Source organism: Loxodonta africana, chromosome 15, assembly GCF_030014295.1.
Source record: "Loxodonta africana isolate mLoxAfr1 chromosome 15, mLoxAfr1.hap2, whole genome shotgun sequence".
NCBI classification, from domain to species: Eukaryota; Metazoa; Chordata; class Mammalia; order Proboscidea; family Elephantidae; genus Loxodonta; species Loxodonta africana.
In genome coordinates, this window is record NC_087356.1 from 64456300 (window position 1) to 64471748 (window position 15449).

Genomic DNA, 15449 nt, shown 5'->3' on the forward strand with positions numbered 1-15449 from the left:
ACATCGAGCCAGGCTTGCAATTCAGGAATAAACCTCGTATGGTTATAATACATAATTCTTTCTAATAAATCTAATTGCTAGATTCCAATTGCTACTTTTTAGCTGAAAATTGTATCTAAGTTCTTGAATGATGTTGATCTAAAAGTTTTTTTTTTTTTAATTGTCTTATTTTAGCATCAAAATAATACTGGACTCATACAATGAGTTGAGAAGTGTTTTCTCATCTCCTATTTTCTGGAAGATATTGCATAGAATTAGTACTAACTCTTCTTTAAGTTTTTGATGGAATTCTTCAGTCTGGATATTTATTTTCAGAGGTGCTTTACTTAGAATTTCAGTTTATTTAGTAGTTTTAGGAATATTAAGATTATCTCTCTTTTTTTTTTACTTAGAATTTCAGTTTATTTAGTAGTTTTAGGAATATTAAGATTATCTCTCTCATATTGGTTAATTTTTGGTAGTTTGTAGTTTTTAATGACTTTATCCATTTCATCTCAGTTGTTGAATTTATGAGCATGAAGCTGTTTCTTCTGTTTAATGGTAATCATGTAATGGCTGCAGGATCTATTGTCATGTCCTCAGTTTTACTCCCAATGTTGGTGATTTATGTCTGCTCTCTTTTTATCTTATTGTCTGTTTGGCTAGAGGCTTACCAATGTTATTGTTGTGGTTTTTCCAAAGAACCACCTTTTTGTTTCATTTTCTCTGTTTTAAATTTCATTGATTTTTGCAGGTATCTTTATTATTTCTTTCTTCTGCTTGTTTTGGGTTTATTTTGCTATTATTTTCCTATTTCTTGAGGTAAGACCTTAGATTATAAGTTTCATATTTACTCTTTTCTAATGTAAGCTTATAATGCTATATATATATTCTCATTTTCATTCAGTTCTGTGTATTTTTCTATTTCCCTTGAGACTTCACCTTTGACCCATGGGTTATTTAGAAATGTAATATTTAATTCCCAAATGCTTGTATACATTGTGTTGTCTTTCTGTTATTGATTTCTAACTTGATTCCATCATGATCAGATAACACATTTTGTACAATTTTAATCCTTTTAAATCCAATGAGGTTTGTTTAATGGCCAATATATGACCTATCTTGGTGACTGTTCCATGGATGCTTGAAAAAAAATGTGCGTTATGTCATTGGTTGGTGAAATGCTTTATAAATGCTAATTAGATCCTGTTTTTTGTTATTATCTTTTACTCTTCTATATACTTGCTGATTCTCTGTTGAATAGTTATATATCAATTCTTAAGAGTGGCGTGAAGAAGTCCATACTATAATTGTAACTTTTTCATTTTTCTTTTCAGTTCTAACAATCTTTTACTTCACATGGTATCTTAGTTATTGTTATGGATTGAATTGTGTCTCCCACTCCCCCACAAAAAAAAAGTGTGTCAACTTGGCTAGTCCATGATTCCCAGTATTGTAAGATTGTCCACCATTTTGTCATCAGATATGATTTTCCTGTGTGTTGTAAATTTACCTCTGTGATGTTACTTCTGTCATGGCAGCACTAGATAACTAAGACAACTAAGACAGTTGCTGCTATAACAGAAATATCACACATGGGTGTCTTTAACAAACAGAAATTTATTCTCTCACAATTTAGGAGGCTAGAAGTCCAAATTCAGAGCACTGTTACTTGGGAAAAACTTCCTCTCTCTGCCAGCTCTGGAGGAATGTCCTAGTCTCTTCAGCTTTTGCTTCCTGGTTCTTTGGAGGTCTCCATTTGTCTTGGCATCTATCTTACCCCATCTCTGCTTCTCTCATGCTTGTTTAATCTCATTGATATCTCAAAAGATACGGACTCTAGACACACCCTACATTAATCCTGTCTCATTAACATAGCAAACACTACCCATTCCCAAATGGGATTATAATCACAGGCATAGAGGTTAGGATTTACAAATATTTTGGGGGGACACACTTCAATCCATAACACATACTTCAAAGTTCGGTACGTATACATTTAAGATTGTTATGTCCTTTTGGTGAATTGATCTATTTATTATAATGAACTGTCCTTTTTTTTTTCCTAGCATAGTAGACCGTATGATTGTCCAATTAAAAATGGCCAATACCAGTCGGTTTCAGCTCACTAATGCCTAGGATATTGATGTTTATGCATTCTATTTCATTTTTGACAATTTCCAATTTTCTTAGATTAATATTTCATACATTCTGATATTAATGGATGTTTGCAGCTGTTTCTTCTCATTTTGAGTCATGCCACATCAGCAAATAAATGTTCTGAAAGCTTGGCTCCATCCATGTCATTAAGGTCAACTCCACTTTGAAGAGGTAGCTCCTCCCCATTCATACTTTGAATGCCTTCCAACCTGAGGAGCTCATCTTCTGATACTACATCAGACAAGTTATTACTACCCTCAAATTACAGAGAAGGATACAGAGGCCCACAACTAATAAGTGGCAGACAACATTTTTTAAGATAAATTCCTCTTATTACAGTCTACTTTCCCGGTGATTGATAATTTTCCTGATAAAGATCCACTAGCCCAAAACAGCTCATTTTCTTTTGGACCAAAGCTGTTTGTTACTCTACTTCTCTGCCCTGAACTCAGCCTAAGACAATGATCCATGACTAATTGTTTGTTGAATAAATGGAAAATGTAACTGCTGTTATGTTTCTTTAATTTGGTAAAAGATCTTTAAAGGAAAGAGTTGTGACTGTCCTTGAAGCTTCATTCCAAGGGATAGAAGATGAATCTGCTCTCAAGACTCTGGAAATGCTAAATAGGTGCAAAATTAATGACAGATGTAGAGACTGAGGTTCTGGCTTATCAGCCACAACAAAAACTCATCTGGAATTCAGACCTTAATTTGCTTAACAAATGGACTGTCAGTTCTGTACTGTCAATATTCAAGTGACCATTTTTTTTGTTATCCTCCCAGTATCTACCTTTTATTCTTAGAAAATGATTTGACAAAATTTTTCCTGACACAATGGATAGATGATTTTCTAAAATCTAATCGAAAGAATAGAGAAATGAGAAGGTGACTCTGCTTGATATAAGGAAAGTTTCACAAAGAAAATGATATTTGAACTGAGTCTTGAATGAAAAGGATGTGTTTGTCCAGCTGAAGACCCTGGAAAGAACTTTCCAGGAAGGTAGAATAAAAGACATAGAACTGTGAGAGTAGTGAAGGAGATTTAAAATGATACTCTTACCATGCATGCTGTGAAACCACATTTTTATATGAGCTGTGTTGAGAATCAGTTCAATGCTATGTTACAGCTCATAGGAAAAAGGAATGCTATGATGAATTAAAAAAAAATTTTTTTTTTTTTTGAATAGTATGAGTAAAATAAGAAGAGATACTGGCATGAGAATCAGGAGTTCTAAAATGTTTCAATGAGTGTAGAGAGAGCTTGAAAGAAAGATATTTCGGTAAGTGAAAAGCTTACCCATATTTCTCATACTTGATAAAATGAAGGAGCCCCACATATAAATGTAGCTCTGAGGAAGCTAAATTTTGGAGGTATGATTTAATTTCTTTAAATAATATTTTATTTTTTCGGTGAAAGTTCACACAGCAAATTAGGTTCCCATTTGACCATTTCTATACCAATTGTTTAGTGACATTAGTTACATTTTTTACAATGTGTCAACATTCTCTCTAATTGCCTTCTGGTTGTCCCATTTCCAGTACTCTGGTTTCCCTGCCCCCTTATCTTCCCATCTTCACTTTAGAGTAGTCGTTGACCTTTTGGTCTCATATAGATGGTATGATTTAAATTTACCATCAGATAGAGAAGAAAGAGAACATGAACTTTATTGCAGAACACTGTTCTTCTCCATCCCTTGTTCCTAAGTTACTACGAGGAGATTCACTAACCCAAAGTATGCATAAAACCTGGGTTTCCAGGCCAAATGTGAATAGAAATTTGTATCACTTTTTTCATAAAAATTACTGTACCAATCACTTTTAAAATGGTCAAACTCACATAGTGGCACCATGGAAGAAAGGCCTGACAATCTGCTTCTGTAAAGATTACAACCAAGAAAGCTCTATGGCACTCAGTTCTACTCTGTAGAACTGTAACATATGGGCTTGCCATGAATCACAACCTACTCATTGGTAAGAGGTTTGGTTCCAAACTCAGCTCAAGTCATGTGAGTAGCGATAACTCATGAATTCTTATTTAACTTCTATTTGTAAACACTTTTTATATAAAGTGAGCTTACAACAAACCAGCCAGATGATGATGGCAGGAAGAGAGAGCAACGAGAAAGGGAAGGGATAATACCCAATGCCTTCCCATCATAAGCCTTCAGACATTTAGAATCTCTAGATATTGACATCATAAACACCTAAGTTGGTTGGTGGTCTATTGCTAATTTTTGGAAATGATTTTCAAGGCCCAGGTATTGACCTTTTGGCACCTCACACAACTGTAATACTTAAATGCAAGGACCTTATCTTTGAACACTTTGCCAGTTCTTTTCCTAGGATAGATGTCACATTTCGCAGAGGTAGGCAATTTTTCTGAAGTGGACATACTAATATCCTTTTCCCTCCTGTGGGAGAATTTTGAGAGGCAGATTGTATAGGTGCCTTGGTGACACGCCTATGTATTGAATTGGGTCTGGGTCCAAAAAAATTGGATGATTGGCAGAAACATATAGAAGACAGAACCTTCCATTCTTGTTGCAGGAGATTTTCCTTCATAACACTTTTTACAATACTCTGTTTATGGGATTTGACATCATATATTTTGTATAATATGATATACATGTTTCTTTAAAGAGATTGTTAAGACTAGGAGCATGGTTTCTTTAGTTTTTCATTCTTCACCTCTAGTGCAGATTGTTGTTAGTTGCTGTTGAGTCAGATCTGACTCATGGCAACCTTACATATAAAAGAACGAAACATTGCCTGGTCGTGTGCCATCCCACAATTGTTGGTATGCTTGAGCCCATAAAGTTTTCATTGGCTAATTTTTGGAAGCAGATCACCAGGCCCTTCTTTATAGTCTGTCTTACTCTGGCAGCTCTGCTGAAACCTGGGTACCATGTGTGACCCTGCTGGTATTTGAAATACCAGTGACATAGCTTCAGGTATCCGAGCAACATGCAAGCCACCACAGTAGTAATACTCAAATATCAGCTACTTAAATGAAAATGAAAATAAATGGCACTCCAACTTTATTCCTAAAACTTATGTCATTTAAGTTATGTGAGCAGCAACAATTAGGAGGATGCAACAGAAATGGGGAAATAAAAAGGGACAGACACAGAAATTTGGGGTAGTTTTGGGATTTTACCAAGTCTTGAGCTGTATTTCTAACTCCCACCTTAGGATCTTGCTTACTGCAAACAAAAACAAAAACTAAACATATACACAAACAAAATAATTAAAAAACTCACAGGCAGCAGTAAAAGTGTTCTGGGAGCTTAAGAGAGGTTAGGAGAAAAAAGATATCCCCCTTTTTAGGAGCATACATTGGCTCACCACACTGATATGAGGCCAGAGCACCATGTTGTTGGTGCCAGCTCAGGCTGGCAGATTCCTGACTACTCTCTAATTCTGAAAGAACCAAGAGAAGAAAGGCTTGCCTCTGTTTCAGTGCATTCTCTTCCCATCACTCTCTTCTCACTGCCCTTTCTTTCCTTCAAATTTCTGCCTGGATTGAAATAGCATGCTAAGCCCAACATTTAGGAAAAAAAAAAAAAATGCAAATGGAAAGGGAAAATGTCACAGCCTTTTTGTAAGCAGAGTGTTCAAAAACACAAAGCAAGAACAGCCGTGGCTCAGCACTGAGCCCTGGCTGTGTTGACCAATACAAAACCAAGCTGAAATTTTCTAATACTGAAAAACAACAGAATCGGTTATTCCTGTAGACTCCTGCTAGCTGACCTGTCCACATTCTCTTTCTCCCACTGTGTCAGCTCCCAGCCAAGACCTATTCTCAGGTCTAAGACTGACAGGCTTTGTAAGCAACACAGCATACTGGTACCTCTGTTTCCCCCACTAGAGAATTGTCTTAGGTCCCAGTCAGAAGTTTTTTTTTTTTTTTTTCGTTATACACCATGGTCTTTTTCAAAAATTGCTGGATGCCACCTGAAGTGATGAGGTTGCACCTCTACTATTTTTTTTTAACAACGTCTAAACCAACAAATGAGGGCTTATCCAAAGCAGACATTCAAGGAGATGGTTATTGCAGGCAACGTGAAGAAGTGACCATGAAGGGGAAGATAAGAGGAGGAGAAGATGTGGGAAAGGAAATAAAGGAGAGGAAAATAAAGAATGAGAGAAAGAAGGCCCAAGTTATTTTTTTTGCCAACTGGAAAGATACAATGCTTTCAGGACAGGATAGGTTATTAGTTATGTCACCTGGAGCAAGTCGTTTTATTTCTTCAAGTCTTAGCTTCCTCATCAAAACAGGGGCAGTGACAGTATCTTGTTCCCTAGAGCATACCTTTTGTAAGCAGTGTAGTTCTATTGAATTGTTAGCTACTTAACTCTCTCTATCACTTCTCAGAAAGTAAGTCCAGATGCTGTAGCACTTTCCTCAGAGAATATTTCACTTCCTTATTTCTTAGGCTGTAGATCAAGGGGTTCATCATGGGGGTGACCAGGTTATTCAGAATCTGAACAGCTGCATTAAGAGAGGGGTTAGGAGTGGGCTGCAGGTAGATGAGAGCTACTGGCATAAAGGCAAGGAGGATGGCAGTGAGGTGGGCACTGCAGGTGGAGAAGGCATGGCGTCGGCCCTCTGCAGAGCGGATTTGAAGAATAGAGAAAACAATGCAGCTATAGGAGGTGAGGATGAGAAGGAAGCAGCCGAGGGGCATGAGGCCCACACTGATGAACCCCACTATCTCCAGTGTTGAGGTATCTGCACAGGCCAGCTTCAGCATCACTGGGATATCACAAAAGTAATAGTCTACCTCATTAGGACCACAGTAGGGCAACTGGAAAGTGAGAGTGGTTAGAAAGATGGCCTGAATACAGCCAAAAAATGAAGTCCCCATGGCCAGGATGGCACACACTCTGTGACTCATGATAACTGTGTAGCGCAGAGGGTAACATATGGCCATAAAACGGTCATAGGCCATCAAGGTGTACAGGAAACACTCAGTGCAGCCCAGGAAGTGGTAAAAAAAGAGCTGAGACACACAGCCTGTATAGGAAATAACTGGGCTGTTCCCTGAGAGGTAGAACAGCATCTTGGGGGAGCTCACTGAAGTGAAAAAAATGTCACACACAGACAGCTTGTACAGAAAGAAGTACATGGGAGTGTGAAGCCGAGTGGAGGAGACAATTGCAAGTAGGATGAGCAGGTTCCCCATCAGGGTGAAGAGGTAGAAGGACAAAAACAAGATAAAGAGGATGGTCTCCAGACCCTCTGTGTGTGGGATGCCCAGCAGGATAAATTCAGTCACCATTGAGACATTCCTCATCTTTGTCAGAATGATAAACGTCAAAGAAGAACACAGGACACCAGAGTGTGAACACAGATGTCAAACCAAGAATCTTTCTGAAGGATGTGCTGGTTTCATGTTTTAACAGTCGACCTTCTTATGTAGGGGCAGATCTACAGAAAAGCAAAAGGACAGCAAAACTCTTGATTCTATTCTGAAGTTGTTGGTTTTGACTAAGTGTTTATACTCACTATAGCATCTTTCCCAGAGACCGCAATTTAAAACTCTAGATAAAATATCAAAAGGAATTGCCTAAGAAATACAAAAAGTATACAAAGAGGAGTCAAAATTTGAAGAAATCCATGCAGGTGTAATATGAGTTTCCTTTATTTTTTTTCTCCCCATCTTTCTCCTGTTTTTTGTTTTGTTTTTGTTTTTGTTTTGTTTTTTGTGTGAAGGCAGATGCCAATTACAGAATTCTGTGGTGGGTTATCAGTAGGCTAAACTCAATACATATACCATCTCTTTGACATGGAAATATGGTGTTGCCATTAGTTAGATGCCAGAGATTTATAGAAATGTTATTTTAATTCCGACTATATACAGAAATGCTATTCATATAAAGATCTGTTTTCCCTTTTTTGTGGAGGTGTTTTTCCTTCTTTTGTTCGAGATTTAGATTCTTTTTTACCAGTGTTTTAATTTGGAAGTTTAAGTTATTGATTTGAGATCTTTATTCTGTACTAATATTTCTAGTCATAAATTTCCCTTGGGGCACTGCTTTAGTTTCATTCCATATTTTGATATGCTGTGTCTTCATTTTTATTCATCATTAGGTATTTCTTATTTCCCTTTTTATTTATTGGTTACTTAGGAGTGTGCTGTTCAATGTGCACATATTTGTGAGTTTCCTACATTTTTTCTGCTATTAATTTTTAAGTTTATTGCATTGTGGTCAGAGAACATACTCTGTATTACTTCTATTATTTTAAATGTGTTCAAGTTTGTTTTATGACCTATTATACAGTATGTTCTGGATAATGTTTTATGTCCACTTGAGAAGAATGTATATTCTGTAGTTTTCTGGAGTGTTCTATAGAAGCCTGTTAGGTCTAGATGGTTTATAAAAGGTCAGGTCTTCTATTTCTTTATTAATCCTTTGTCTAGTTGTTCTATCAATTCAAAAGGAATAAAAAAATAAAGATTAAGGCAGAAATTAATACAGAATAGAAAAGCAATAGAGAAAATCAATGATGCTAAGACTGGCTCTTTGATAAGACCAACAAAATAGACAAACCGTTAGCTAAATTGACCAAGAGAAAAAGGGAGAAGATTCAAATTATTAGAATCATAAATGAAAGAATGGACATTACTACTGACCTTACAGAAATTAAAGGGATTATAATACTATGAATAATTATATTCCAACAAATTAAATAATTTAGATAAATGGGTAAATTAGTCAAAGGACGTAAACTACCAAAACTGACTCAAGAAGAAATAGGTGATCTGAATGTACCCATAACAAGTTAAGAGATTGAATTAGTAATAAATAAAAAAAAAAAATACACACACACACACACACAAAAAACCCTAGTCCCAGATTTCAAGGCCATTCAAGCTATTTCCAAAAGTTTAGCAGAAGTTAATCTCACCTGCAAATAGCAAACTTCAGTACACAGAACCACATTCATCAGGTAAGGTATAGACAAGAAGACAATTTTGGACAGGAAGCCAACATTTGTGACTATTAATATAACATGTAACGATCTCAAAAGAGAACAACACAAGTGATTTTTCTCTTCCAGCTCCTGCAGAGAAAAATGTAAAAGACTATTACTTACGGTGAAAACAATTACAAATCCTATACGAGACACATGTATTTGAAGGTATCAAAAAGCTGTAGTGGCAACCAGGACTTGATGGACCAAGACGTTGGAGAGAAGAGCTGCACAAAAAATGAGCCTAATATTTGCACTAATTTTTCCCTCCACGCAGTTTCTGATATACCTAGGATGAGTAACAGGCTAAGAAGCAAAGTGGAAAGCAGCTGAGAAGTCAATGGGGCTTCCTGAAATCTCAGCCAAATGGGGAAAACAACCCAAGTGCCCACCAACAGATGAATGGATAAATAAAATGTGGTGTACAATGAAGTATTATTCAGGCATAAAAAGAACTGATCATTTGCTAGGTTGTGTGCTAATTTCTTTTTTAAATTCAGTAGTTTTTTTGTTTTATTTTGAGTCTCAAAACAATTTGATTAAACAAAAGAGAAAATAAAAGCACAGAGAAGTTTAATAACTCCACCACACTACTAGAAAGTGACCAAGTGGACATTAAAACCCATGTCTTCTGATTGCAGAGCCAAATCATCTAGTGTGATTGCTCCCAGGAATATTTTGCCTAAAGAAGCGGAGATGCTGGTGGTCATCGTCAAATGCCTGAAGAGCTGCTGTGTAGATTTGTTGTGTAGTTTTCCATGGTTAACAATCAGTAAAAAGGATTGAAACTAACAAAAAGTTAGATTTTATTTCAGTATAGAAAGAAAAAAAATTAATGAGTTAAGTTGCCTTATGAAGGAATGATTTTTCCTGTCACTCTAAGGGTTTAAGAATGAGTTAAGATGACTTTCTTTCAGGATGTCATGAGGGAGATTCCTAATTATAATACAAGATTATTCCATATGCATCCTTAATGTCCCTTATAACTTTGAGATTTTTTAAATTTTATTATATATTTCATATTTATTTTGCCCACATTTTCAAATATATTAAAAAATGTAGGCAAAATAAAGATTAAGAAATTGTTCCCCTGGTGAATATATGCCTTTAATTTAAACACAGTAGATCTATCCACTTCTGTAATAGCACTTATGAATATCACTACAATGGCTACATAATAACAACTTGATACCATTCTTTAGGCATTTTAAAATGAGAAGCAAATGCCATGAGGAAGGCCAGAATATCCCTGAAGGGGATCCCTTAGAGTGATAGAAGCCTATTGAGATGCTTTTGTGTATGATCTTTAATTAAGAAAACCAACAAACACTTGATTTAAATGTTCAATATAAATATTCTAGGCATTGTACTTTGGGTACATTAAATCCTAAGTCCTTGTCACATGTCTATGAGAAAGGTAGTGTTAATTCTCCTTTTACATTAGGAAAGTGAGGCACAAATTGTTTAAGCAACTTAACCAATACACATCTGTTAAAAGGTAAAGTTGAATCCCACATCTACAACATTAAACCCCCTGCCGTCGAGTTGATTCCGACTCATAACAACCCTATAGGACAGAGTAGAACTGCCCCATAGAGTTTCCAAGGAGCGTCTGGTGGATTTGAACTGCCAACCACTTGGTTTGCACCTGTAGTACTTAACCACTATGCCACCAGGGTTTCCTCTGCAACATTAGGAATCCTTTTTTGAGTTCTTACTAATTCTGACTTCTTAATGATAACTTTAATGTTATTTTTATATTGCTTTATTTTTATACTGTGATTTTATGCTCTCCCAATTTATTCTCACAAAGTCCCTAAAAGGTAACGGTAATTAATCTCCATTTCCAAGTAAGGACACTGGTAGTTGGAGAGTTTATAACTTTTCTAGAAGTAAAAACCGAAGATAAGTCATACTCAGGTCTTCAGACTCTGAGTTCAGTTTTCTTTCCACTGTACCTTCACAGCCTCCAAAAAGATTTGAAACAGAGAGAAATTGCCCCTTTGCAAAGGAAAAATAACTCACAGTTTCATTTTGCAGATTTGAAGAAGTGTTGTTGAAACCGTACAACCTTTACCATCTTTATCTAGTGTTTTCTGAAGAGTTAATGGCATGAGACTAAAGCTCAGGAGAGGTACACAAGTCTCCAAAGATCATATTATATTTGTGTCAGTAGGTCCCAGAGCTACAGAGAAATTTCTCTTTCTAAAGGTTATTCTCAAGAACGACCACAAATTATGTGTAACGTAAAGGAAAATTTGTATCACATTCTCTTCATTCATTCCCCCTTTTAAGTCCTATGTTGAGTTTTGATAATCAGTAAATGTGCAGAATTTTTTTTTTTTCCATTTAACTGCCCAAAATAGCCCGACCCTCTAGTAGATTCCACCTCTTTGAATGGGAGGTGAAGTTTTACTTTTGGAAGTCTATGTATTTATCTTAAACAATGCAAGAACCTCAATAGCATTCATATAAAAAATAACTATGCGTATACTATATGTATGTGTATGGGAGGAATTGGTGGAAGATGGTCAACTCTCAGACAAGCTCAAGAGGAAATAATTCAGCATCATCTGAATTCAAGTCAGAAAGAAAGGATGATTTTTCATGTGATTCAGGATATACACATGGGAAAATGTCCAACAAGCATTTGGAAAGAAAGATCTAGGGTTCACTCTAGATATTGTGGCTAGAGGTACAGATTTGTAAATGACCCTCCTAAAGGTGAGAGCTGAAGCTATGAAAGGGCTTAACGCACTCTATCAGAGTTCTCTTCCACTTGGATTTATGCATATAAAGGATTCCTGATAACATAAAGAAGATAGTGATCTGGCTGAATCACCTTGTTGTTAGCTGCCACTGAGTAAATTCCAATTCGTGGCAACTCCATATGACAGAGTAGAACTGCCCCCATAGGGTTTTCTTGACTATAACCTTTACGGAAACAGATTGCCAGGTCTTTCTCCCACGGAGCTGCTGGGTAGGTTCAAATTGCCATACTTTTGGTTAGCAGCTGAATGCCCAGTCATTTGCACAACCAGGGCTCATTTAAACAACTTAAGAGATGTTATTTCATTATGATTCCAATCAGCATCATGAGTGCAGTCAATATTGTGTCTTTCACATAATGGTTAGGCACTCAGCTAAAGATACCAAAAGATTGGTGGTTCTAACCCATCAGTGGCTCCATGGGAGAAAATACCTGTCAATCTGTCCCCATAAATATTACAGACTAGGACATCCTATGAGGCAGTTCTACTTGGTCCTATAGATTGCTATGAGTCAGAATCTACTTGAAGGCACACAACAACTTCTTCCCCAAATCAGTCCTATTTTGTCATCATAACAACTTAAATGTATTGATAAATATCTAACTTCATTAACAAAAGGAGGTACAGAAACAACTGGTGGCGTTTGCCTTTTGAAGACCACATTTTTTTTTTCTCACATTTCATGCTCCATAACCAACATTTATCAAATATGCCAACATTTTCGACTATTTCAGACATACCAGGACTCTAATTAAGTCTAAGGGTATTGATCTAATAGTGCAGCATCTATGTAATAAATCTTATAAATTTTGTAGTTTTCATATATCAAGTATATAGAAATTAAGTTATTTGAAGAAGACCTGTATGCCAAAGAAGTCTGAGAGGAAAACAACGATCACAGAGGTTTTGTTATGTAAACAAGACCTGAAGATGAATTGGACAGACCTAATACAAGCCCCTTCTTAGAATATGGGAAAGCTGAAGGAAGATTTTCAAAACCTTTTGTTTACCAAATCATGTTTTATTTTGTCAGAATATTAGATCTCCATCTGGTTCATTTGAAATCTCTGGCACACCATAACTAGTTTTGGTTGTCAGGAACAACAACAAAATGGAACGTGTTAGTCTGTCTGGTTTTCAGATTCATAACAGACTTGACTGAACCCATGATAATTTTTACATCATGAGAATAGGCAATCAAACACTTTGATCTCAGGTTCAAGAAATAAATTTTCACAAATAATTTATATTAGTTAACCCTCTTCATACATAGAAATGATCTTCAAAAATCTGCTTTTACTTTAGTTCTCTCTCTTCACCATAAATAACTGACCCTAAAAAAGAGTATGGGCTATTAAGTGAATGGGAAGTTTTGATGTTCCTAGCTAGGGGGGTCTCACCTAGTGATGTCATCACCTTTATCTTGTAGACTCAGAATATGTCTGGTTTAGCACAGCCATCAACTTGCTTTCCATTTAAAGCCTGGTGCTCAAAGCATCTTGGTGCCAAGAATAGGGAATAAATTAATATTTACATTCCAGAATAAAGTGTGGACAAATACCAAAAATAAAGAAAGCAATTTAAACATGTAGGCTCATCACAAAACTTCATCAAAAAAATAAAAAGGGAACCTACAGACTGGGAAAAAATTTTTGGCTAAGATTTATCTAATAAGGGTCTAATATCTAAAATCTGTAGAATACTTCAACACCTCAATAACAAAAAAAGACTTATAATCCAATTAAAAAATGGGCAAAGGATATGAACAGATATTTCACCAAAGAAGACATGCAGGCAGCTAAAAGACATAAGGAAATGCTCAAGATCATTAGCCATTAGAGAAATTCAAATCAAAACTACAATGAGATGCCATCTCACCCTGACCTTACTAGGCCTAATCAAACAAACAAACAAAAAAAATAACAAATGTTGGGTAAGTTGCAGGGAGATTGAAACTCTTACTGCTGATGGGAATGTAAAATGGTACAACCATTATAGAAAACGATATGGCACAGAAATAGAAATAACATACACTCCAGCTATCCCACTCTGGGGAATATATCCTAGAGAAATAAGAATCATCACAAGAATAGATATATGCATACCCGTTGTTTATTGCAACATTATTCACAGTAGCAAAATATGGAAACAAGCTATGTGCCCATGAACAGATGAAAAAAAATCATGGTATATACCACATGGAATACTATGCAACAATAAAGAATTACGATGAATCTTCAGAACATCTCACAAGATGGATGAATCTGCAGGGCATTCTGAGTGACATAAGTCAATAACAAACGGACATATATTGTGAGACCACTACTATAAAACCCCATAAAGAGGTTTACATGCAGGAAAAAAAAAAACAATCTTTATTGGTTACGAGCGAGGGGAGGGGTGAAGAGGGGAGATCACTAACTAGATAGTAGACAAGCTTTAACTTTGGTGAAGGGAAAGAAAACACACAGTATAGGGTAAGTCAGCACAACTTGAACAAGGCAAAGCCATTGAAGTTTCCTAGACACATCCAAATACCCTGAGGGACCGAGTTACTGGGGCTGAACGTTGTAAGACCATGATCTCAGGAGATATCTACCTCAATTGGCATAACATATTTCATAAAGAAAATGTCCTATATCCTACATAAATGAGTAGCATCTGGGGTCTTAAAAGCTTATGGTCAGCCATCTAAAATACATCTATTGTTATCGTCACGTTAGGAGTAAAGGAGAACGAAGAAAATCAAAGATACAAGGAAAATATTAGTCCAAAGGACAAGTGGACCACATGAATCACACCCTCCACCAGCCTGAGCCCAGGAAAACCAGATGGTGACCGGTTACCACCACCCACTGCTCTAACAGGATCGTAATAGAGGGTTCCAGGGAGAGCAGAAGAAAAATGTATAACAAAATTCAAATTCACAAAATTTAGAACAGGCTTACTGGTCTGACAGAGACTGGACGAACCTGCTAGACTATGACCCCCTGGTACCCTGCTAGCTCAGAACTAAAAACACTCCTGAAGTCTACCTTTCACCAAAGATTAGACAAACCTATAAAACAAACAGTAATACATGTGAGGAAAGTTCTTCTTAGTTCAATCAAGTATAGGAGGCCAAATGGGCAACACTTGCCCAAAAACAAAGATGAAGAGGCAGGAAGGGACAGGATAATTGGACAAAAGGACACAGAAAGCCCCAGGCGGAAAGGGAATGAAGGAGAGTGTAAACACATTGTGTGGGCTGTAAACAATGTCATAAAACAATTTGTGTATAACTTTTTTTGAGTGAGAAAATAATGTGTGTATTAACTTTCACCTAAAACACAGTAAAATAAAATGAAAAATATTAAGACAAGTACCAGGACTAAGTAATACTTAACCTTAATTAAAAGAGGGATACTGCATGGAGTCCTAAAACTGAAGAAAATGCAGGACATCAATAGGCCTGGATAAAGAATTTCAGAAGGTCAGAGAGTTTTTATTCATTATAAAAATTTTCATTTCGGGAAACAAAAGAGGAGATTAAAACAAAGCAAGGTTGGTAATATAACTAT

The 15449-nt window shown here is 36.2% G+C and overlaps 1 protein-coding gene across 1 annotated transcript; it reads right to left on the bottom strand.

Moving 5' to 3' along the window:
• Positions 1-6173: 6173 nt before the first annotated feature.
• On the bottom strand, positions 6174-7602 carry LOC100670271 (olfactory receptor 10D1B-like). The gene has a single exon (XM_023558245.2). The coding sequence runs from the start codon at positions 7434-7436 to the stop codon at positions 6504-6506; it is 933 nt and encodes a 310-aa protein (XP_023414013.2). The 5' UTR covers positions 7437-7602; the 3' UTR covers positions 6174-6503.
• Between the last annotated feature and the right edge of the window lie 7847 nt (positions 7603-15449).

Excerpts from the sequence above, each read along its gene's own strand:
- LOC100670271 (XM_023558245.2), bottom strand. The coding sequence starts at position 7,436 with ATGAGGAATGTCTCAATGGTGACTGAATTTATCCTGCTGGGCATCCCA.